Source organism: Astyanax mexicanus, chromosome 10 (genome assembly GCF_023375975.1).
Source record: "Astyanax mexicanus isolate ESR-SI-001 chromosome 10, AstMex3_surface, whole genome shotgun sequence".
NCBI lineage: Eukaryota > Metazoa > Chordata > Actinopteri > Characiformes > Acestrorhamphidae > Astyanax > Astyanax mexicanus.
The window spans coordinates 44663698-44689301 of NC_064417.1; the positions used below are offsets into that span (position 1 = coordinate 44663698).

The 25604-nt window shown below is 36.8% G+C and overlaps 1 protein-coding gene across 9 annotated transcripts in view; it reads left to right on the top strand.

Moving 5' to 3' along the window:
- Positions 1–25604, top strand: part of tenm2a (teneurin transmembrane protein 2a) — a 433542-nt gene that overhangs the window by 384689 nt on the left and 23249 nt on the right. For 6 of the 9 annotated variants that reach the window (XM_049484477.1, XM_049484480.1, XM_049484479.1 and 3 more), the window contains 8 exons: positions 3932–4132; positions 5067–5252; positions 9831–9854; positions 17973–18119; positions 19579–19789; positions 19961–20080; positions 21116–21377; positions 22706–22973. In XM_049484477.1, the coding sequence (XP_049340434.1) occupies positions 3932–4132; positions 5067–5252; positions 9831–9854; positions 17973–18119; positions 19579–19789; positions 19961–20080; positions 21116–21377; positions 22706–22973 (1419 nt within the window). The remainder of the gene's footprint in view (positions 1–3931; positions 4133–5066; positions 5253–9830; positions 9855–17972; positions 18120–19578; positions 19790–19960; positions 20081–21115; positions 21378–22705; positions 22974–25604) is intronic. The other 3 variants (XM_049484478.1, XM_049484481.1, XM_049484485.1) reach the window with 1 other exon arrangement.

Sequence of the window (25604 nt, forward strand, 5' to 3'; positions counted from 1 at the left end):
AGCTACCACTGCCACACACTAATTCACTCTATTCTTCGGATGTGTGCTTTGTTTCTCCATTAGATTTTTATTTAATCTTAATAATGACTATTAATACTACAAACTGTTGCAGAGTAGTACAATTAAAGTCTGAATGGGCCATTTCCTCTTACCATTCCTTAGTTCCTGCACTGCAGCAAAAAAAAGACATCAGAGATTTGATTAAAGAATCAAAATCCATTTTATTGATCTGCTGCTGAGAAAAATAGCCCCAGGCCTGCGACATGTTCAGTGTTTGCTGGAGTTTGGCCGCTCTGAGGGAAGAAAGTGATAGACAGAAAGATACTTGAAGGAAAGTGTGAGAGCCATTTCACAAAGTCCTTAGAGAGAAGAAATCCAGCCTGGCTGTCGAAAGACAGGGACAGCGATGGGAGGAAGCAGGGAGAGGTGAGAGACAAGCAGGCGGACGAGAGAGGAGGAGAGAGTGTTTGAGAGAGGGGGAGAGAGGGCAGACGGGAGAGGGGTGAGAAAAGGCTACATACAAAGGTAAAATATGGTAAAAGAAAAGATGATGAAGAGTGAGGATTTAAAGAAAACAGCAGAAAGAGAGAGAGAGAGAGAGGCATTCAAGATTTAAATATAGTTTTTACAGCAGTTTTAAATATATTAACTATTAATAGTTTTTGTGTTTAAATTATATTCATTAACCCATATTGGGAGTTGATTATTATATATTATAATAATGAAAAATGCATTGAATGTAATTTTCTTTAGTTCATTAAACTTTTGGTTTTTAATAATCTGGGACAGATTTATTGTTGATATGTAATTTTTTTATGTCATTTTAATAATATAGCATAGTAGTAATAATATACTTGAGTGCTTGTATTTGAGTAATTGTTTGGAATATTTCTACTCAAACTTGTTTGTATACTTAAGTATTACTACAACTAAATATTTTTTTTACTCAATTACATTTCAGAGAAAATTAATTACTTCTTTCTCTTTTTTCTTCTTTTTTCCCCTCTTTTTATTACTTTTAATGTTGTGACACATATTGACCAATACATTTTTTACTATCACACTCACATTCTTATAATGCAGGTCACATAAAGGCAACAATATATATATATATATATCAATATAGTTCACACATGCATTATATGCACTAATAAAAACACTTTTACACAATTATAAACAGGATAAAAAAAATATATAATGTACCCGGGGTACACCGAATTATGAAAAAAAAAATATATAAAAACATGAACATGTTCAAACTACTTATAAGCTACATGGAAGAATTCACTGGACATACTAATAGTACCATGTCTCTTGACTTTTGGCATGCAAGTGTATAAAATCTGTTGAGTGCTATGATAAAAAAAAAAATCTAACTATTTTTATGTAAGATTTGACCTGAACAAAAGGTTTGGACGGGTTTGAACAGAAAGCTGTCTGGCTTGAGTCAGATTTAGATTTAAAAAATGTTCTGTGGGTCAGGTGGGATTGTGCTTGGACTGGATGTTCTCTGCTTTGCACATCAGTGGCAGAAAGATCAGTAGTTTTCCTGAACTACAAGGTCAGCATGTTTCCCCTTTTCCTTCTTTTCTTCTGCCACTTTTTCCCTCTCCAGTGCTTTTTTCCGCAAATCTGATATTCATCACAATACAGTCGCTCAAACAATTTACCTGAAGTGGCCGAGACACATAAATCAATACTTGTGATGCGGCATTTCTGCAGCCTAAACGGAAGGGCCTTTGCAGATGACTTTGTGGTGTGAAAGTGGAGGGTGAGAGATACGCCCACGCCGGGCCGAGGGGCGGCTAATTTGTCAAATGGCTTTCACTCTGTCTGAGCAGCCTGATCTCCTTGGCAGCTCGGCAGTCAATGTCAATTTTTCCGGAACATCCGAAGCAGCCGTGTAAACATGGAGGTAGAAAAGTCAGGGGGAGGAGGAGAGAGAGAGAGAGAGAGAGAGAGAGAGAGGTAAGTATGAAAGGCACTAGAGAGGAAACACTTATTCGCTGGCCTACTGTGTGGGGGACATTGATTTTTCATGCTCAGATGAAGGTCCATGTGAGTGTGGGTGAGTGGGTGTGTGTGAGTGTGTGCTGTCACAACCCTTCCAAAACCTTCAAGCCCACTGGCCAAGCTTTTCTCGTCTGTGCATTAGGATTTTACGCTTGTGTGCTCAAGCGTATTCCTGTGTTTCCCCCTGAGGCATACTGTACTGTAGGACTAGCCAGGTATAAAGCTACAGCATACATTGTTTTTTTTTATATTTATTTTAACCCCTTAAATGTTAAAGGCCTGTATGTTTTGTTCTTAGTTCTATATAAGTACCTAATTAATTCATACAGTATATGGGCTGAATAACAGACTTAACCCTTCTTTCACGTTCCGGGTCAATTTGACCCATTTTAAAATTTGAAGGTCTAGGAAAAATAGTTAAAAGTATTTTTTTTAGCATAAAACTTTTTGTGCTTGTATTAATTAGTGTAATCAACATATAATATGAAAATGGTTTATCTCATATCTCTCATATTTGCAACCAAACCCCTGCAAAAACTAAAACTAAAACAAAATTGCAACGTTATGTTTTAATGTTATGTAAAACTATTGTTTTATATGATGGTTAAAAAGTAGTAAAATAGTGTAACATTAAAAAAAAGTTTGAAACGTATTTTTCTTATGAAAAACAAATGAATTATCCTAATTGAAGCATTACCTGTTAGAGGTAAGCAACACCATTGCACTAAATATTGATAAAATAATTAGTAATGGAGTAAAATGTTGATTTTTTGGGATTTCAGACATCTTCTTTTGGATACTTAAATATGCACTGGTTTAAAATGACCCTGGAACATCATTGCTGTTCCTGACAAATGAACAGAATCAGAGGGTTAAATCAGCTGTATGTAGTATAAAAAAGTTTCAAATTACAACTTCAGACATGTAGCTACTGTTTACACCTAAGTATTTCATGCATTAAAGATTAACCCCTTAACAGGCCAGGATTTTTATCAATTGTCTGCCTGACATTACACCACTAAATGTTGAGGATTTCTATTCAAGGATTACATAAAAAGCTATCATGTTTGATAAGGAGCATTACTAAAAAGCATAATTGTAATTAAAATAGAAAATATTAAAAAAATGTTTAATAAATCTGCTAATGTCTGCTAATATTATGAATAAAATCATTAAATTGGCTCTTCGCTGAACTTTATTATAAAATCTCTATTTTTCTGAATACAAATCAAACAGTTCATGTCCTTCAAACCTTTAGTTTCGTTATATTATCTAGTTTGTCTAACATGCAGAATTTGGGTTGAATCCTGTTACTGATCTGGAATTAATAATTGGAGTAGAGAGAAAGTGAACAGTCAGCTTCTCCAAGTGTCCTGTAGAATTTTTTTTTCCTGTAGAAGCCCTAACATTTTCAGAATGTAAATAAGTTATTTTTGCTGCAGAAAAAAGGGGTTTTGTATCACCTACACCTGTAGTCCATATACCAGATATGGCATTTTAAAGGGTTAATCAAAATTAGAAACATGTAGAGAAATTTACAAAGTTTGCTTACACAACTACAAATAAACAAATAAAGCTTTAGAAAAAAAAAAAAAAAAAAAAAAAATATATATATATATATATATATATATATATATATATATATATATGCCATACTGAAAACAGTATAGTATCTAGCATTTGGATAAAGGGCCATCATAAAGGGTCTATATCCACACAGGCAAAGATATGTTAAGAATAAATTGATTGTCAGGAATGTTTCTTGAATTTTAGTGTGGCTGTTCAGGTATGAGGCTGCATTAAAGTGAATTGGATATGAATCAGATTTTATTGCCAGATTTTAAAATGTACAAAATATTTGTATTTTTGCTGAACACAAATCAGTATGTGTGTATGTATTTGTGTGTGCTTCTTGCAGTTGACTGTCTGGACCCGACGTGCTCCAATAATGGCATCTGTGTGAGCGGTGAGTGCCACTGTAAACCAGGCTGGGGCGGAGCACACTGCGAGCTGCCCAGAGCTCAGTGCCCTGACCAGTGCCACGGCCACGGAGCCTTCATCCCCGAGACCGGCCTCTGCAGCTGCGACCCCAGCTGGATGGGTCCCGACTGCTCCGTAGGTCAGTATTTCACCTAAGCTTTTCTGAGCTTTTGACTCTTTTACACTTTGAAGTCGCTTTCATGAGAATGATAACTTTGATAATTACTGCTTATGCAAAGATTGTTAATGTTAAAATATTATTGTGTTTGTCTTTTATTTTGACAATGAAAAATCTAAATTATTAACTGAATTTAATGCGTATTATAATACCTAATTAATTGTGTAAATACCTGCATTAAAATACATAGCCAAACATTATAATACCAAGCCATCTAAGTATCTAAGGGTTAACTGTGTGAATATCATTTTCCCAAATTATTTTCTTATTAAAAATCTAAGATGTATTTAACCCAAAAGAGCCCATGGTGACCCTTTAAAAGCTGTGTAAAGTTCCTTACAGTCCTTACTCAGTCATTTTAACTTATGAAGTCCCTATGTGACATACTGAATAACCTACTGAACATCCTGAGAGCATCCATACAGGACAGTGTACAGTGTGAATAAGTGTTTGTTCCTTTGAGCTCATTTATAAAAAATATGCTGGAAAAAAATTGGCTCATTTAAAAAGTGGAATTTTTGCTTCTACATGTCTGTTTCAACATTTAACCATTAAAATGCTTTAATTGAATATTTTGTGTTTTATAGAACTTGTTCTGACACAATTACTAGAACAAAATATTCAAATATAAGTTATGAAATAAGTGTTGTTTGTTACATCAGGATTTTAACCCTAAAATATTTACATTTTTATTAAAGTCATATGCCCACAATAAAAAAAATACATTAGAGATTTAATTTTAAACAGGGTCTGGGCTTTTATGGGTTATTATCACCTTCTGTTTAAAAAAAAAATATATATATATATATATATATATATATAAAATAACATTTTCAGTTTCAGTAAAACTGATCTTGTTTCCCCTCTTTGTGTTTGTGGGCTTGTGTCTCGGCAGAGGTGTGCTCGGTGGACTGCGGCACTCACGGCGTGTGTATGGGCGGCTCGTGCCGCTGCGAGGAGGGCTGGACGGGCGAGGCGTGTGACCAGCGCGTGTGTAACCCGCTGTGTGTGAAACACGGCACCTGCAAGGACGGCAAGTGCGAGTGTCAGCAGGGCTGGAACGGAGAGCACTGCACCATCGGTAGGCACCTGGCCAATTCATTCAATTCCCACAAGTACTCTTTCTCTTTAATACATGAGTACACACACACACACACAGGACACACTCTGTCTGCTCTTCCTCATTCATTCGGAACAACACTCCATAGAGAAGGCTGATGCAGCTCTTCCTGAGTTTTCTTGAGTTACCAGCTCAAAAGACTCCATGCATTACATACTTCAGTGTTTTCAATGAACTTTAATTCAACAGATACTGAGTTTAAACTAAGAGATGTAGAGTACCTTAAAGGTGATCGTACAATACAGCAAAATAAAGTAGACTGAACTACAGTTTTATTGAACTACAATACACTCTTATACTTCAATGCCCTCTGCAATCTAAATCTGTATAATGATATATAATAATGACTAACTTAATAATTTAAAGGTTTATTAAACTTTTAAAAGGCTCTAATTTCTAAAAAGAATAACTATTTAAAAAACATATATAACATCATATAACACTTTCACATCATTCTATTTTAATCCTGTTAGCTTAGCTCAGACAGTTTCACCATTTCATTCGATTGGTCATTTATGAATACAGTAGAAATTCCCTTTGCATGCAGTCTTTAACAACCGCAAACTGAAAACCCCTGAAAACTGAACCCCTGCAATGTGTGGCAGGAATGTGATCAATCTTGATCCAACCTAACTACTATCAGGTGCACTTTATCACTCCAGAGATGATAAAAGATGATGTTATCATCTTCACACTCAACTCACTCTATATCTAAATAGATAAATGACTCTATGTGAATCCATATATTCATGCCTCAGAAAGCTTTCAGCACTTAATTAACATACATTAGTGTGTATAGTATACAGTAATACAGTATATCTATATTAGATTCCTCATTTCAGCCACATTTGTTTGTTTGCACTTAACTTTGACAATCTAAGAAAAAAAGACCACTTCAGTTTTAAATCAGTTTCTCTGATTTTGTTTGAGTAAAATGAAAAGTGTTGTTTTATTATATATTGTATATTATTTCTTCCAATTTCTAAATAGAAATATTGTCATTTAGAGCATTTATTTGCAGACAATGAGAAATGATCAAATTAATAAAAATATGCAGAGCTTTTCAGAGTTCAGTAATCAGTATTTGGTTGCATCTTGGCATGTTCACCAGTCTTACAAACTGCTTTTGGATAACTTTATGCCACTCCTGGTGCCAAAATGCAAGCCGTTCAGCTTGATTTAATGGCTTCTGATCATCTATCTTCCTCTTGATTATATTCCAGAGGTTTTTAATTTGGTAAAATCAAAGAAACTCATAATTTTTTAGAGCTGAATATACACACACATAACAAATAATAATGCTAAAAAAGGGAACACGTTTCTAGCCAGCAAGATGAAAGTATTAGTTAAAAAATAAAGAAGAGTAGAACAAAAATAAACAGGTGGAATGGATGCTCTTTCCTTTCCACAGCCTTTGTCTGATGTTTGGGGTTGGAATCTTTAATTCGCATTAGCTGTTATCAAAATCTTACTATCTCTGAACTGGGGTAACACAGCAATGTGAAAAGCATGGAGTCTCTAGAACTGGGTTTAGAAACCATTAAACTGTTCTAAGCTGACTGACTCAAAGTTTTCCAATGTGTTATCTGACTGAATCATCTAGATCTAGAGTTAAGCAGGCTAGACGTGGTCAAATATAAGTATATTTCCCTCTCTCTCTCTCTCTCTCTCTCTCTCTCTCTCTCTCTCTCTCGTATTTGCTGAGAGTTGTAGCTGAGGCGTGTGGGCAGAGTGTGTCACTCACAGGATGCTTATGCAACGGAAACTATGATGATGCAAGTTTCGAGCTTGCGGATAAAGGGAATAATACATTAAAATAAGTCCCAGACACATCTGAGACAGACACACAGACGGCGTAGCTAATAAGAGCTGAGAGATGGAGTTTTAAAAGGGGATTTACTGAAAGAGAGACGCAGGGATGGGTTTGATTTGAGTTTTTTTAATGTTGAAAATGGGGACAGGTTCCAATCCAGCAGGGTTAGGGAGAGAATTAGGAAGGACTAGACAGGGGTCAGAGAAAGAATGAGCAAATAGCAGGGCTGTGGAAGGTCAGGCGTTGAGCAATCGAGGAACATTAGCAGTTTTCCTGGGTCTTGTGTTTGACTCAGAGAAGGCTGGTGTTTGATCACATGCCAGATGGCGCAGACAGGTGAGTGGGCTCACGTACTGAAAAGTCTCTGTCGTGGAAGAGCAGATGAAAGCTGCAGATGTCTTCACCTGATAAGTCACACTTTCAACTTGCCCCTGACTTCTCTCTCTTAAAAATAGACTTTTAAAGCATGAGCATGTCTCTCAGTCACTGTCTGGGTGTCTCTGTGAGAGTGTGTGAGAATATATGTGCGTGTGTGTGTGTGTGTGTGTGTGTATCTGTCTAAATAAAAGAGAGAGAGAGTCTGTCACTCTTAAGATGACACAAGTGACACAAATCAAGTATTTTCCAACCTGAGCAACCTCTTGCCTCCAGTTTGTTCCCCCCTGCTGTTTCCTGAAAGGCCGTCTGGTCTATTGTCATCCTGACTCGGCAAAGCAAGTCAAAAGCCAGCCATCACTTTCCATTTATAGCCCTCTAAGCTCCTCTTTAAAAGCTGAACTTCACACTTTTTTAGAATGCTCTCATACGCACTGCCTGTCTAAAGTTTAGAGACGCCTATCTTTCGAAGGAACTGGGTTTAAATACATAGGTTTAATTTGTTGGCCTGCAAAACACTTTAATTTAATTTAACAGTATAATATTAAGGGTGAACCAGTTTATTTATAGAAAACAAAAACAATATTGCATGTATATGCATTTGACAGTGACAAAAAATCTACATATTTAAAAATATACGATTGTCAAGATAATAATGGCTTAACATAGCTTTAAATGTTACAAGCAAGCTGCATTCTGCACTTTTAAAACAGGGAATGTACCCATCTTAAAAAGGTATATTTGTTCCTTTAAGTTACACACATTGCTCACACATCAGATGTGCATACACACACACACACACACACACACCACTTGTCTAATCATTGTAGAGAAGTACTGGCAATAGAAATTGACTCTCTGGAGCAAATATAAACATAAACCTATTGGAACTATCCATGTCTAATGCCAGGCGTGGGCTAGAAAGATATAAGACCCCCCAGTATTAAGATTTGAAGCAGTAGAACTGGGTTCTATGTAATAAAAATGCTCCATTCTGTACATCCAGAATGATGTGGGATAGGGATCAACCAACATCCAATTTGATTTGTAGAACATCAACTAAACACAATGTTGAATTCCCACTGACATGGGCAGGACAAAAGTCATGGACAGGAACTAGTTTATATCATGTCCCAGGACGTCTGACATGACCTGCTATATATGCATCTAGGGCCTTCTACACTAAATGTGAATGTAATTAATGGTGGAAATGTTTGTCTGTTCATATGGACAGTTCTAGCCAGACACAGCTGATCATGATCATTATCACTCACTGCCCTGTCCACTATGGTTGCCAGTGCCTTTTATTTGCCTGTTACGATGTATTACTGTTACACACATAACAATGTGGATTGAGGAATGTTTTTAATGTTTTTATACTTTGTTACTTGTATTTAATTCAGCAAAATTAAGCAATTTTACATTAAAATGATTTACACATGCTTGCTTCACCTAAATTGTAAGCAATATAAACAGCTTACATGGTTAATTTTTGGCCTTTACCTTTCTTATGTTACATTTCTTTCAAAAAGTGCTACTCTTTTTTTTATTAGTTTTTTTAAATAAAATGTAAAAGAAAATGAATTTAACTCAAGATGAGTAGAAAATTTGTTTAGTTTCAAATTTACAAATGAAGCAATGTTTATTAGCCCTTGGCCAAACATACTGTATGTAATATAAATGTGTAAGGGGGGGGGGGGGGGGTGTACAGTGTGTGTTTATCGAAAATGTGTTTTGATATATGTTTTTCACCAAAAATGAGCCAATGCCAATGAGTTTGAGTTAGAAAAAATATTTTTATAGTATCATTTGATGAAAAATGAAAACGGGTCCCACAGACCCGAACACCACACAAGGGTTAAATCTCCATCCCACCCACTATCAGGTCTCACTTAAACTTAAGCTGTACATTTCCAAGCTGTCCCATAAACACTTAAGGATAAGTTTACTACTGTATACCATGACTTTTGGCATTTCATTGTCCAACAAATGAAGCAAAAACTAAGCAAAAAAGACATATAAAAATGACTAAGGTTGCTTGTTGGGAGAATGGTTCATACACTTTTCTTTTTGGTATTTAAGGTGTTATAAAGTCTTATCAATAACTTAATAACTGTATGTGTTAAATTGCTTTACTACTAAGTAACTTTGCACAGTAACTCCTGAACACAGGTTTTTGTAAATGGCTAAAACGTACATGCTGTGTATGTAACCTTTTATTTTAAAATAAAGCTAGATGTCTCCACACTTTTGAAAGACAGTATGTTTAAAAGCTGCATGTGTCTGCATGTGTCTCCTGCCTCTCACCTCGCCCTCTTGTTCCCCCTCTTTGCGTGCTCTCTCTATTGCAGACTATTGGGATGAGACTTATAAAGGTATTGTACCTCGCCCGCACTGTGTCGTAGCGCTAGCTGCACCGTAGCGCTGGCCACTAGCCCTTCTCCCGATAGCTTTGGCTGTGTAGAGACTGTGTGCTTCCGACCGTGTGTCTTGTAGAGTAGACTTGGTGGTGTACACTAGAGCGCCTAGCCGTGTAGAGCCGGTCTGTAATGCAAGTGTGTGTTTCTCCACGTCCCGTGTTTCCTTGTGCCGGTTTGTTATAACCGTTACGGTTATAAAGCCTCGGGTCATTGTCTATCTCTCTATGTGATGTGTGGGGTTTTATAATCCCTTTAGAAGTGTAGAGTTATTGTTGTCTTTTGCAATACATTTTGTTACATTTTGATAATCATTTCAATGTAACAACACAGTTATGTATGAACAGATTCAACAGGTTTGCACATTAAAGTTTTCTCTGTTTGTTTCCATGTTAAAAGCATTACAAAAGTTATGTAATAAAATATATTTTCCACATACTGTAGCAATACAAACATATAATTAAATAGAATGTCAGAAGAGGACCTCTTTGCATTCATTTTCAGTTAAATTCCAATGTATTTTATAGTGTTTTTCACAATTAATATTAATAAATCAAGAGGAACAAACCTAGAGAGGACTGAAAACTAAAAAAATAGGAATCTGTTTTTTATATATATATAGTAGATAGATAGATAGATAGATAGATAGATAGATAGATAGATAGATAGATAGATAGATAGATAGATAGATAGATAGATAGATAGATAGATAGATAGATAGATAGATAGATAGATGGTGCATGACTGATAAACGTTCTTGATCTTGGAAAAAAATATATTTTTACTTTGATCATTATTCACAAAATCTAAATTAAAACCTCTGTTTTGTTAAAAGTGAGTAAGATAATGTTGTGAGAATAAAAAGTAATAGGCCCATAGTTGAAGAACACTTGAACACATTTGCTCTTTTTATTTTGGACCTTAAATGCAACTGGAAAAGAGTTTGATGATATGCTAAAAAGAATATAACACTCTTCATAAAGCAAGACAAAACACCATCTATGACAAAAACATATAAATGTAAATTTTAATGTAACAGTGAAGACAATCAAGGACTGGGCCAATGGACTGGGACAATTTGTGATGGCCAGACAACGAGTCAAGAAATCATAAAGCATAAAACATAAAGCAGTGGGTTCTGGTGGGGTGTTCCCAGTATGCAGTGGTTAGTACTTAATAATACAAATAATAATTCCATCAACTTACAAGAATGCTAATATTCTGGTGTCTCCAAATTAGAGTTTAGGACTTTTATTATAATGTTTGTCCACATTATAAAATCTGTGTCTTCAAAGAAAAAAATCAGAATGAAGGAGAAGTAAATAAGAATAAGACTGAGAATTTGTTGTGCCCTGTGGGAAATGTTCTATTCTCAATTCATTTTGTTTTGCGTGCATTTCTACCGTGAATGCCACTGGATCCTTGAGATTATGAGGTTGTTAATGATTTGGAATTGGAGCATTGTTACATCGATGCTAATAAGAACTATAAACAGCGATGGCTGGAGGGTAGGCCACCACAAATGTTGGGATTTAGTTCAAAACTAGGCCAAAGAAAGTCCAAGAACCCAAGCTCTTGCGTTGGCTCCATCCAACCAGGACTAACTGACGTAGGAGCGGTCATGCTAGCTGGATTTAATTGACTGCAGATTCCAAAAACGTAAAGTAGGACTGTTTAAAATTAAAAGTTTCAGCAGGTTTGCATAGACTGGGAGTGGCGAGCTGAAGTTGGTGCTAAAGGCGGCAGGGAAGGCGTGGATCCTGTGGCGATTGTTAAATTTCATGAGCCACTGGTGCAGAGTTTTTTTGGGGGGTGGGTGTGGACGGCGGGTGGGACAGCAGCATTTTATTGCACATATTTTGTCTCTCGGGGCACAGGGCCAGAGGGAAGCATCGTAATGACTTTGTCCCAGAATCCGCACACTTTTCCCCTCACCAAGTGCATACTAATGGGGGGATCAGAGGGGGCCGGGGATGTACGAGAGCGTGAGTGGCAAATATGCAGCAGCAGCAGGGAGAGCAGGGATAATGACGGCTAAAAGTGGTGGATCTTCAGTGATTACTGATGCAATGGGATGCATCAGCCGGGCCTTTGACTGTAAACTCCAGGGAGGACACACCTATATCCTATATTCTTACACAGCATCATGCATTCTGATTATTATAGTATATAGTAGTTTAAAATAGGTGTGTGCATATTAATATTCATTTAAGTAAGATACATGGCAAGAATTGTAAGAAATGTAGAATTGTACTATAAATAGATTATTTGTGTGTGTGTTTGTTTTAGGATGGGACATAAAATCACTCTGAGCACAAAATAATGAGAAGAGCAGCTCTGTGCCGCATCTGAAATACACATATTCTAATATACAGTGTTCTGTTTAAGAAGTATAAATTAAATTTACCACACATGGTCTTGTCAGTTGGGTTTAATGAAGGCAAAATCATTGACATTTCTTCTTTAATTTCAAAATGAACATATCCTTTCTTTCTTTCTTTCTTTCTTGCTTTCTTTCTTTCTTTCTTTCTTTCTTTCTGGGTGACATGCTTTTTAGTCATTTCTTTCTTTCTCGTCTTTATTTTTGTATTCATTATTTTTATTAGTATATATTAAATATATATTTATATAGCATAAATTAAATTTGTCTTCTAATTGATTCTACCACACATGGTCTTGTTTTGGCAATTGAGGTTTTTTTATTACCCTTTTTTTCTTTCTTTCTTTCTTTCTTTCTTTCTTTCTTTCTTTTTTGTTTCATTCTTTTTTAATCCTTTTTTGCACCGCCTTACATTCTTTCCCCTGGTTGTCATGCTTTTCTTCATTTCTTTCTTTCTTTTCTTTATTTTTGTATTCATTCTTTTGTTCTTTATTTTTCTCTTTTATCAATTTTTTTCCCTTCCTGACTTTTTTCATTCTTTGTTTTTTTTTTTGTTCTTTTCTGTTTCCTTCACAGCCTTACCACTATATTTCCCTAAAACAGCCTTTCTTTTATTTTTTCTTTCTTTCTTTCTATCTTTCTTTCTTTCGACAAGCCTCAGACTCTAGTTGGCTGAAGAGTTCACATTGTGGTTTCCTATGTCGTGCACACGGACTTTACATGCTGGTACATGCCTCTGAAGGACATGGTTTGAATATAATTAAATGGATGAGCTGTCCTGCAGTGCAGACCAGGCTCACCTGGAGAACAGAGGAATAAAGGACAAACGTACAGTTCAGGAAGTTCTTGATCTCAGAAGGATTAGTTCTGCTGTGTTTGATCTTCTAAAATAATCAAACGCCAGCAGGTGTCATCGCCTGTGTATCTTTACATTGCATCATTATTTAGGATTGTCCTAGAAGTGTCTCATATCCGAGTCTTTGGATTCTGTAGAGTTCAGACGTGCAGTCAATCATTTTTCCCTTTTATAACTTTCTTTACTCTGTCTCTCTCTCTCTCTCTCTCTCTCTCTCTCTCTCTCTCTCTCTCTCTGAGGGAGCAGTCTGTGAGCTGAGTGAAGCACTCTGCTACTCTTTACTGGTTTCAGTGATGGGAAGTTGAGAAGAGATTTGACTTTGCAGGCGTAGAGCTATCAGACTGGAGCTGCAGTCCTGATGAAGAGTGTTTTATAGCTTCTCTCACTGTTTGATTTTATCAGCCCCGTCCCAAGGATAGTTCTGAGGATTTATGAATCTAACCTTTATTTTTATGACCTTTAAAAGGGGAAAGAGCTGCTCACCAGCAGCCCAGAGAACGAGCTGGAACACCCTCGCCCCCTTTTCCTCCTTCTCTCTACAAATTCACTATTCTACCACCTTTTTTTCTTTCTTTCTTATTTTCTTTCTTATTTTTCTTTTTTGTCCATTATTTTTCACTTTTGTCTTGTTTTTTTCTATTATTTTTTTTCTAGTTTAAACTTTTGTTTTATATTTGTCTGTTTGTTCATTGTTTTCTTTCTTTAGTTATTTTAAATATTTATTTTCTTCTTTATTTTTTACCTTAATTCTTTAGTGTAATCTTTTATATATTTTTTCTATTAATACTTTATTACTTGTTTTTTTAGTTTTACATTTAGACATTTTTATCTATTCTTTCTTTTTTTCTTTTATCTATGAATTTTTGTGTCTCTTTTGTCTCTTTTCTTTATTGTTGATGAATTAGTTCTTATTTGTTTATTTGTACATGTAGACATTAGTTTATCTGCTCATTCTCCCTTTTTGCCATTTATTCATTCTGTCTCTTTCTTTCTTTCTTTCTTTCTTTCTTTCTTTTTTTCCTTTTTTCTTCCTTTCATCTATTCTATTTCTTTTACTTTTTTGCATTGCTTTCACCTCTGTTTCTATCTGTCAAAGTGTCTTTCTGATTTTTTTTTTACTCTAACTGCTTCTGTTCAGGTGGCTTCTCTCTTTTTTGTGATTTTTTTTCTTTACCTCTTTCTCTCTCTCTCTCTCTCTCTCTCTCTCTCTCTCTCTCTCTCTCTCTCTCTCTCTCTCAGTGTGTGTGGTGACCCATAACCCAAGGCAATCTCGCCTCCTTTTTAAAGGGATTACAATGGACTCCAACCACATTACTTTAGCTAGGTGTCTTAATACTTTCTGAAGCCCCACTTTATTCTAGTTAGTGTGCAGGGAATCGACTGGCCTTTGGCATAAAAGAGGGACCGTGCTCAGTCCTGCCCAACGAAAGAGATCAATGGCCACTATAGATTCTGCTGTCTTGGTGCTTCATAAGTATTTGGCTCCTTAAAATGGCAACTCAATTTAAAAAGCAATCATTGCTAAGTGACTTTTCTCTCGGCTCAATATTATGTGGCAATCAATGCATAGCGGGCTGTTAATGTGGCATCTGAAGGACCCCAGACGTTGAAAATTATATTAATTAAAGTGACGTTGCGTTTGATTTGCAGCGGCTGAATGGGCTTTGGCGCATTCAGGGTTTTTCACGCTCCTTTCACTTTGGCCGTGGCGTCCTCCTCCCGACCACAAATCCATTGAAATGTCACCTGTGCCGGATCAGCTGGCACTAATGTCATAGCCGCGTGATAAAAAACACCGGCCTGTTCCAAAAGGCCAAGTCTCTACGGTGGCCAGTAGACAAAAGCTCTGACACGCTGACAAATGTGTTAACTGTTTGAGGTTAAGTTTTTGGACTGAGAGTAATTCTGATTAAAGGACAGTTTCCCCATCCATACAGTTCTGATGTTTACTGGAATATGAATGGATATACCTGATTTTAGATCATAAAATATAATTACATGCAAATGCAGGCTAAACCTGGGCTGGGCTAGTCAGTCATTCCTGAGTAAAACATCAGCTGTTTTATTTAAGAAAGTGTGAGATAAGTCAGGAAATGTCAGGTCACAACTCCAGGGTGCTTAATTATGTCCTAGTGAAGCTGCTGGAATATGGAGTTTGCCCTTTTCACGGCTCCGTGCACTCGGCCGTCCGTCACACACGCTGCCTCTCCCCGGGACGCCCATGAATCCATGCTGTTATGCCATAGCAAGCGGCGGTGACGAGTTTCTTTTTATATGTGCAGATATTTATTTTTATCTTTTTTTTTAATTTCCTGTAAAGTAGTTAATTTGGAGCTTAAGTTAAGTTGCTTGCATTGCACTGGCTAAAATACAAAATGCATTGGTAACACTTTATAATAACTTTCATTAATGTATTTTTAACTAATGATCAGTAGATGTGAACAAAGCAGTAGTTCATTAAAGTTTGAATATTAACAAATGCTCACACACGACACTTATGTATCAGTATGGATATTCATATTAAAATCGTTAGCAAATCATTAGCTCATCAGAATTTAATAAATTACTATTAATCATTAGTTAATGGTATATTAATGAAAGTTATAATGTTGCATTTCTCAACCATGCAAATCCAGGTGTATCTACCCCCATATTTAATGCTGTTTATGCCTCAATATGAACAGATATGAATAAAGGAATACTATCGACATTGACCAAGAATATTGCATATGGGTACATCTCTATAACTCTGTCCTAAAGAATCAAAGTGAGATTGGACCATACTCCCTTTAACAACTAGGTATTTTTAACAGATTCAGAACTATATTGTACAAGATATAAAAATGACCATGTTTTAATATCTAACCTGTTATATTTGTGTGGAAATGGTTTGGTAGGAGGGTCAGAGCGATGGCTCTTAACAGAGTACAGTTTTGCACAAATTCTGTCATAGAAGCAGCATAATTAAATAGGTAGAACAATCTTATGTCACCATCTCAAAAATAAGCCATAATCCAGTGCAAACTCCAATGCAGTTTTTTCTAAATTAATTGAAGTAGCATGAAGTGTCCAACTGTTTTATTATTTTTTGGTGTTATAACTAAATACTGATCATTTAACAAAATTCTTTCTGATGGTGTTCATCATATATCATATATCACATAATGCAAAATATTGTCAATCTCTAACACACACCCCTGTAGCAGTATGGATAAAAAAAACTCATCCCTTAAACTTCCTCTAAAAGTAATTCTTGAGCTCTAAAAATAAGTAAATTGAAAAGGAATTTCAAACTTAACTGCAATACATATCTCAAACTCCGGGATTAGTTTTGATAAAATCATCACACATACTATTTTTCACACATTTCATACATACATTTCACCATTCCTACATCTATATATATATATATATATGTATATATATATATATATATATATATATATATATATACATATATATATATATATATATATATATATATATATATTCCTCCCATAGACTCTCACCTGCTCTCTCACCTAGCTCTCACTCAGCTCTCTCGCTAAATGTTTCCGCTATCTTCACTCATACACTCACTCACACACACACACACACACACACACACACACACACACGTACACACTCTCTCTCGCTCTCACCTAGACCCGTGGAGGCCCCCTAATCTGATCTGTAGTCTCAAGCTTAGCTCCTAATCACATTCACACATGAAAGAGCTGTGTGCTTTGGCCAGGAGAATCAAATCATCTGCACCAAATCAACCCGCTGGGAGCTCCTATACATGTTCTTATCAAATATTCCCAACTCGACGAGAACTCGGGGGGCTTCTGATAAAGCTGTTTACCACCAGTGTTGCCCCCCAGCAGGCTGTAGAGTATGTAAAATCAATATGCTGCTTTGTAGTGATGCCAACTTGCGAGCAGTCAGTGCTTTTGATTTATCTTCAGTAGGCTGTGCCATTTCATATAGGGCTGTGTATTTTCAATTCCTGTAAGAAAGGTAATTTATTGACATTGTTTTAATCAAATTTTAGAGGACAAAAAAAACATCATGTTTATAAAATCTGAGTTAAACAGAAGTTTACTTTTTGTATCCAATCAGAACAGAGGGGTTTAATGACAGAGTAAACTCCTTTGCTGTATAGTTGGAAAGAAACACAACAGTAAATGAACCACTGTCTTATACCTGTCTTTACATGTAAATTAATAATTACAAACTGATTCCAATAGAATTTGATATCAATATTTTATTTTAGCCCAATATTATACTTTACACAATATTTAGTTTTTTTTTTTGTTTTTAGAAATTATATATAATTATCATAGGTACGTTTTGTGTTTTGTTACACTACATAAAATCGGACTACAACTTCAACAAAATTTTACAGTTTTTGTGTGTTTTTAATGGATTTTATACAAGAAAAACTTTAAACATTTATTGTGTTGCATAGTGTGTAGTATATTCTTTAAATAAATTAATTATGTTTCAATGTCCTAGAAGATCATTATAGCAAAAATGCCCTGAATCGTTTTGGTATAATTTCAACAGCCCGTTCTTCAGATTGCTTTAAACCCCAGTTTGACTTAGGTGTTAAGGTGGGGGTCATTGTGTTAGTTGGAGGAGTGTCTGTTTCTGTCTATGTTATGTGTGTGTGTGTGTGTGTGTGTGTGTGTGTGCGTGTGTGTGCGTGTGTGTGAATGCATGTTAATGCATACCTTGAAGATGTCATTGAACTCAAAACTGATGATGTCAATGAAATGACTCTTTGTCCCATAATCCTCTAATCCTCGTCTTCCTTTCTTCCTTTCTTCCTTTGCCTTTTTTTTTACCCTTTCCTCAGATGGCTGTCCCAACCTGTGTAACGGTAACGGGCAGTGCACCATGGGGCAGAACAGCTGGCACTGCGAGTGCAAGACAGGCTGGAGGGGCACCGGCTGCAACGTTGCCATGGAGACATCCTGCGCAGACAACAAAGACAATGAAGGAGGTCAGAATGCCATAATGCCATAATAATTCCATGATGGAAATATGGACCAATAGAAATGCTGCAAAATGACATGGAATTAAATATTTTTACACTTTTTTTGACTTCCACTGAAAGGCACAAAAGTTACACATTTCCCCTGTAAAATAGCCAATCTGGGGATACAAATCTTCTTTTTGTCTAATTTTCTCAGTAGCTAACTTATCTAACTCAACCTATTTTATAATAAAAAAAAAATGTTCGACCATAAAAAAAACAGGGATTTAAAAAGAACGAGTTGTGAAAACTAATCTACGGGTGGAACATGTCTCACACAGTGCAAGGCTTTCTTGTACAAAATGTCATGAGAATTTTGTTTCAGGATAAAAAGCGAATCTCTCACTCAGAGAATCAGAAGCAGCAATGCTCTAAAGACAATGTGAAATTTGTTCTGCCTGCAGGACAGCCAGTCTGGAAAGATTAAAGAGAGACTAGCTGTGTGAGAGTTTAAGCTTTGAAGGTCTAGCGCTGTGTTCAGTAGGAGCTGCATCTCATGGCTTTAAAAGTCTCTCCCCACTCGAGGGTCAAAGTGACTTTCAGTGGACAGCTCATCTCAGTGGGGTATAGTTTAGGAGATAAATGCTCTCTCTGACCTGAGGTGCCTTTTTCTGGGTTCACCTTATTTATCCACCTCTCTCTCTCTCTTTGGCTTTTCTCACTTTGACTTTCAGCTGCACTAACACAAAGCAATCTGACCTTACTGAAGGATACTGCTACTACTGGTGGAATGGTGCATGCTTGTTGTCAGATGGGGGGCTTTTCTCTTTAGACATGCATTGTTTTAGATATATTTTGATATATTTTACTAATATTTCCTATTTTGAACCAGGACTTACATACACAGTCTAGCTAAACTGAGTAAATATAATTGCTAAGTAACCAGCACTAAATTATATAAAGTAAAATGAATATTGTCATATTATACAGCATTGGAAAAAAATAAGGGACCACTTAAAATGACGTGTTTCTTTGATTTTACCAAATTGAAAACCACTGGAATATAATCAAGAGGAAGATGGATAACCACAAGGCATTGAATCAAGCTAAACTGCTTGGATTCTTGCACCAGGAGTGGCATATAGTTATCCAAAAGCAGTGTGTAAGACTGGTGGAGCAGAACATGGCAAGATGCCATGCTAAATATTGATTTATGGACTCCTAAAACTTAAACCTATAACTATAACATTTTCTGCAAATAAATGCTCAAAATGACAATATTCTTATGTGGAATTTGGGAGAAATGTTGTTCGTAGTTTATAGAATAAAACAGCAATGTTCATTTTACTCAAACATAAACCTATAAATAGCAAAATTAGAGAAAGTAATTCAGAAACTGAATTGGTCTCTTATTTTTTTCCAAAGCTGTATATATAAAAGTACATGTGCGAAAAAATTTATCTTTACTCGTTTTTTTTCCCGGAAGATGGTCTGACTGACTGCATGGACCCAGACTGTTGCATCCAGAGCCCATGTCAGAACAGCCCACTGTGCAGAGGCTCCCGGGACCCCCAGCAGGTCATCCAGCAGAGCCAGCTGCCTGTACAGAAGGTCCGATCCTTCTATGAAAGGGTCAAGATGCTGGTGGGCCGTGACAGTACACACATCATCCCAGCAGAAAACCCATTCAATGCCAGGTATGGTTACCCCAGTTCTGTTTAAAAACCGATATATATAATTATTATATAATTCTTCCCAACATGTAATTATATTAAATCAGCCTATATGTTAAACTACAGTATTAATACAGTAATTCTGTATTAAAAATGTAAAATATATAGGTTTTCAATTTGCTTTTTTTTTCTTAGTTTGGCATCTTTGATCCGCGGCCAAGTGCTGACCACAGACGGAACCCCCCTGGTGGGGGTTAATGTGTCTTTCGTCAAATACCCTCTCTATGGATACACTCTCACACGGCAAGATGGAACGTGAGTGGTTCTCTGGATTCATTTCCTTATTTTAGTTTTCCTTATTTTAGTCTGTTTGCATGGACAATTCTAGCCAGATGCTGCTGGTTACAATCATTACCACCCACTCTCCTGTTTACTCAGAGCGTGAATGTCTTATATCATGCATTCTTTCTATGATATATCTCCATCCATCTTTTGTGAACTCCAGTAATATATGGTGCCTTGCCATGAGCACACTAGATAAGACAAGATACTCCCGTGACTTTTGGCATGTCAGTGTATATAGAATAATTTGCTCGTTTGAAACATGCCATCAGCTTATGCCTGTTAAGGAAGAGACGATGAGAGGAGAAAGAACTCAGATGCCTTTTGGCTGGAGTTCAGGAAGCTTCTGTTTGTCATAAGAAGCAAGTCCTGCTCTCCTAAAATATATAAGTATAAGAGTCAGGATGTAGAGATAACAGAGTTAATAGGAGGAGATGAGGTGGTGGAGGGATGTGAAAACTCTTCATGATATGATGATAATTAAAGACAGGGTATTTATAAGATGTTAGATTGGAAGGGGGAGGTGCTTCAGGCATGTTCCTCCTCCAAATAACACTTTTTGTTCAGAATGTACAAATAGATTTTTCAGAGCCATTAAGAGAAGACTGCAGTGCTGCTTTCCTCCCATCCTCTTCATGCGAGGAATTTTGCTTATTTGTGACATTGATAAACCAAGCCCTACTTTTTAACCACAATAAAAAATTGTTTTTCAGATTCCAGCTCTGGAGATGTATACCACTGCATAAAACATCACCGAACAAATCTTTATTACATTAATTTAGGGTCATGTAAACTCGGAGCTTTTCTGCTGAAATGACTGCAATCTATCAATGGAATTAATTATTCCGCCTAGAAAAATGGCATTCTGAATGGTAAAATCATTCCGAATGTAATAGTGCCATCAATAATGGGTACAGCACAAGTAATTATTTGTTTTTCTGCTCTCTCCTTGCTTTTTTTCCTCCCTCCCTCCCTCCCTCCTTTCCTTCCACTCTTTCCCATTCCCAGCTTCGACCTCATCGCTAATGGAGGAGCTTCTCTCACACTTCATTTCGAGCGGGCTCCGTTTCTGAGCCAGGAGCGCACGGTGTGGCTGCCATGGAATAGCTTCTATGCCATGGACACTCTGATGCTGAAGACGGAGGAGAACACCATTCCTGGCTGTGATCTGAGCGGTTTCGTCCGTCCTGATCCGGTGGTGGTAGCTTCACCGTTATCTTCCTTCTTCAGCTCCAGACCTGGAGAACGGTCCATCATCCCAGAGACTCAGGTTAGAACTGGACCACAGGAAGGCCCTTTTTCCACCATATGGGCTGTGCCGTTCTGATTAAATGACCATTTTTGTGTCTTTTTCATGTTTGATAAAAGGCCGGGTCTGGTTTTCTTAGCATTGATAGCTATCCGTACCTTGGGGTCCAAAGAACCGTTCAGTGGGAGGGCTTAAGCTGGATTGATGTTACAGTAGTGATGTGGGATAAGGTTGGTAGCCAGTGTGCCAACACTGAGACAGCAATGCTGGACAATATGTGTAGCCAGCTTACAGACACTACAAAAGGGGATGTTATAGGAAGCTGTTGGTTATTGTGAAAGCTAACAACCCTATGAGAAAGACTCCAAAGCCAAGCGTGCAATAAGAAAAACACCTTAATATTGATAGTATTAACCTGGTAGATAACTAATATAGTAAATTTAAAGACTGTTGCGAAGGACCAATGGTCTGCCCAGGTCTGTAATATCTGGACCCTCACAGATCCTGTGAGGCAGGGGGTGAAACCAAACCCTCGGGCAGCTCTAAACCCCAAAAACCAGAGAGGCTGAATAAGTTGAATAAGTGGAGGTCTCATGAAGACAGGAAGAGGCTGTTGATTGGTTAGGACATAAATTACATGCCTTTGATTCTTCACATAAAACTTGCTAACGCTTCTATTTTTTATTTTGCATTCAGTTAGTATTCTCCATTTCGCAAGGCCAAGACTGTGAGCCTAGACACATCTAACCACAGCAATCTCATAATTAGTAGAAGTTGCCAGAGCACTTGCTGGTCCTCATTTAGCAGTACAGCAAATGTAATCCTGGTACTCTCCAATGTGGAACAGTATGGTACGGTAACCATTTAGACCAGTAGTAAAAAAGGTCATGTAGACCCCAGTTCTGCCTTCATTATGTTGTAGCTCCTGTAGATATGCTGTTAGCCCTACTGTAGCTCCTTCAGAAACGCATTACTTTTTCACCTCAGTTTCCTTGGCTTCACTATTCAACTAAGGTTCTCTGACATTTCCGAAGCCCTTCTGGTACACAAATTGGGCTCCAGACAGTTATTTTTTTTGCTTTAATGAACTCATATGAAACCTAATTGAAATCACTCAAGTTCAGCTCCTTCTTCATTTCCATTCTGCTCCTGCTACCTTGTTTTCTTGTGCTCTTATCTTCAGTCTTGCTTTTTTTTTTTTTTTTCCCGTCTCGGTCTCGAGTCTAATCTCATTTTTTTCTCATTATCCACATCCCTCTTTATCCATCTCCTCCGTTAATAGAGAACATTCTTCAACTGTTCTCCACAATCTACAAGTTTAATCTGCTCTTGTTCTTCACATTCCCCAGATTCTTCACGAGCAGATCGAGATTCCAGGCACCACTCTGAAATTGTGCCACCTGAGCTCACGGACGGCAGGATACCGCTCCTTGCTGAAGATCACCATGACCCAGGCGGTAGTTCCCCTCAGCCTGGTGAAGGTTCATCTGATGGTGGCTGTGGAGGGTCATCTGTTCCAGAAGTGGTTCCACGCCTCACCCAACCTGGCCTATACGTTCATCTGGGACAAGACTGATGCTTATGGCCAGCGGGTCTATGGGCTGTCCGAGGCAGTGGGTGAGTAAGAATTGCCTACAGCTACAGTGTCTTTCGATGCACTCATGTTACAAACACATAAATGTTTACAATTACAGCGAATTAGCAAGCATAAGAAGTACCATGCTAACATAATAGATACATGGCCAAATAATAGATAATATAGTTACCATACACCCACATTTCCCAGACATCTCCAAGTCTTCATTTTGGGAGGTGGAAAGTGTGTCAAGTCTTGATTTTTAAATTGTGCAAAATGCAAAATGAATTGACTTTACATCAGTGTTGCCAAATATTCTGTACAAAGATTTGTTCAGCTTTAGGCACACCCATTTATACAAGTCCCACTTTTTTAACCACAGCTTAAAAAAATTTAATACAAATGTAAATGAACATAAATTAGTATTTTTGTTTTTATTTTAATTTTGTTTTATGGCATGCCAATAAAAGCATTATTTAAAAGATGGTTAAGTAAAGTAAAAATGTACATGCAAGACACTCAATTTAAAACTAAAGAAGATAATAATATTGTAAATAATATTTATAATATTATAAATATTATAAATATATTTATGTACACATATTTATTAACATTGGTGCATACTTTTACAGACATTTAACTGACATTTAACTGACATATATATTTACACACTTCCTTTGTTCTACATCTTAGTCCAACTTAAATCCCATCAGCCACAATATCCTTCCTTTAACAGATGCCCCCAGTGTTCTATTTTTGGAAAACCAAGAAAAACAAGTGACATAAGGTACATTGCACAGCTCAGAATATTAGCATTAGTAGCAGCTGTCTATCTGCCCATATAGTAAAATAGCCTCACCCTGATCCATCACTGCAAGGCCATATTCACTTTAACTGAAACAATAAAAAGCAGTGAAAAGCTAATCTGACAGAGTGCAGATCAGTTAAAAGAGCGTGATTAAAAGCACTTTGCTGGCTGTGTAATATGGGTCCGCTCATTGGGGATCACAGAGAGTTTATTACACGTCAAAGGGGATTAGCGCTCAGCCGTGTGAATGCAGGACCCCAGCAGCCAGCGCTGTATTAGAGAGCGTTCTGCCTCACAGACCCTGTCAGTGCAGGCTGTGGAGAGAGTAGCTCCAGGTAGCTACCCTGCTCTCTCTCTCTCTCTCTTTCTCTCTCTCTCTCTCTCTCTGCTGCAGAGGGGGACGTTGCTGAGGATAGCACTTTGTCACTAGTGTGGCATGTGTGCAAACAGTGTGTTACTGACCCCACCTCACCCCCTCCAACTCACCCCCTCAAACCTGCCTCCATTTGTTATTCCCCCTTCCTCCTCATTTTACTGCATCTGCTGTACAGGTTAAAGCATGGAAGCAAGGGTTGTTTCTCGTTTGCCAACAAGCAGTATAGACAAAAAGCACATCTAAAAAAGTTTTAAAAAACGATATATTAATTATATATTACAATAATTTATAGTTTTTGTTAATAACATATTTTTTTACACTGACCAGTTTTAAGTATTCCACCTAATTTGTATGCCTCCAATTCTTTTAATTGGGCTGTTTGTGTTACCTGAATGTTGAAATGATGAGGAGGGCCTGTAATAAAAAAAACATATAGCAAACACTAGTGTTCAAAACATTGGAAAAAATTGACATATTTGTATTTCTAAAATAGTATAATAAACATTTCAAGATAATAGAAAGTTCCTCTTAACTTTCAATGAAAGTTGAGTCATTTTGCGTGCATCTTCCCTAATGGTTAATTTCCTCATTAAATATTGACACATTCTAGAAACAATGGCCGTTTATTGAACTATGTCAAAAAATAATGGTAAAAATTAAGATTTTTTTTATTTTATACAAAAAACCACATTGCTGAAATATTTGTCACATTTATTTTTTGTATACATATAGTACTGTAAACTCATGAAAATGCCTTTTTTCTGGCCAGTAAGAGTTTGTTTGCTTAGTTAAACAGCATTCATTTTTTTAAACAAACAAAAACGTTCATTTAAACAGGAGGGATTTTTAAAGTCACTGTTTTCTTTAAAATCATTGGAGTTTAGTTACAGTTATAGCTTAGTTATTGCTATAGATATAGTTTAGTTATAGCTATATTTGAGCTATAATATCAATAGATGGTAAATCAGTGCTTAATGATGTTAAATCTGCTGATGGAATGTAGCACATCTATTTACTGGCTGGGAGCATCCAGGTGAAATTTGAAACAATGTTTCTGCACTCTGAAGGGACTTGCAGGTCCTTACATAGTATCTTATGGTGCAACATATAAAAAAAGTCAGTGTCATGCGACAGAGGTAGGCAAAAACCATTCTGATTAATGTACTTCAATAGCGACTTAATTAACAACTTTACAATTTACACATATTACACTTAACCATTCATACTCAGCACCCATCCTCACGCCAGTAAGAAGCGGCAGCCAATAGCGCACAGCATACTCTTAACCGGAAATAACCGTCCGGAGGACTATATCGGGCACTACAGTATTTACCCAGGACAGAGTGCCGATTCATACCTGGGCAGAGTTATACACACATTTACACACACACAAACTAACATACATACCACACTCTTTACAAATATACACCAGATCAATTTAGAGTATCCAATTTACTTGATTTTCTTTGGAAGTTCCACAGTATCAGC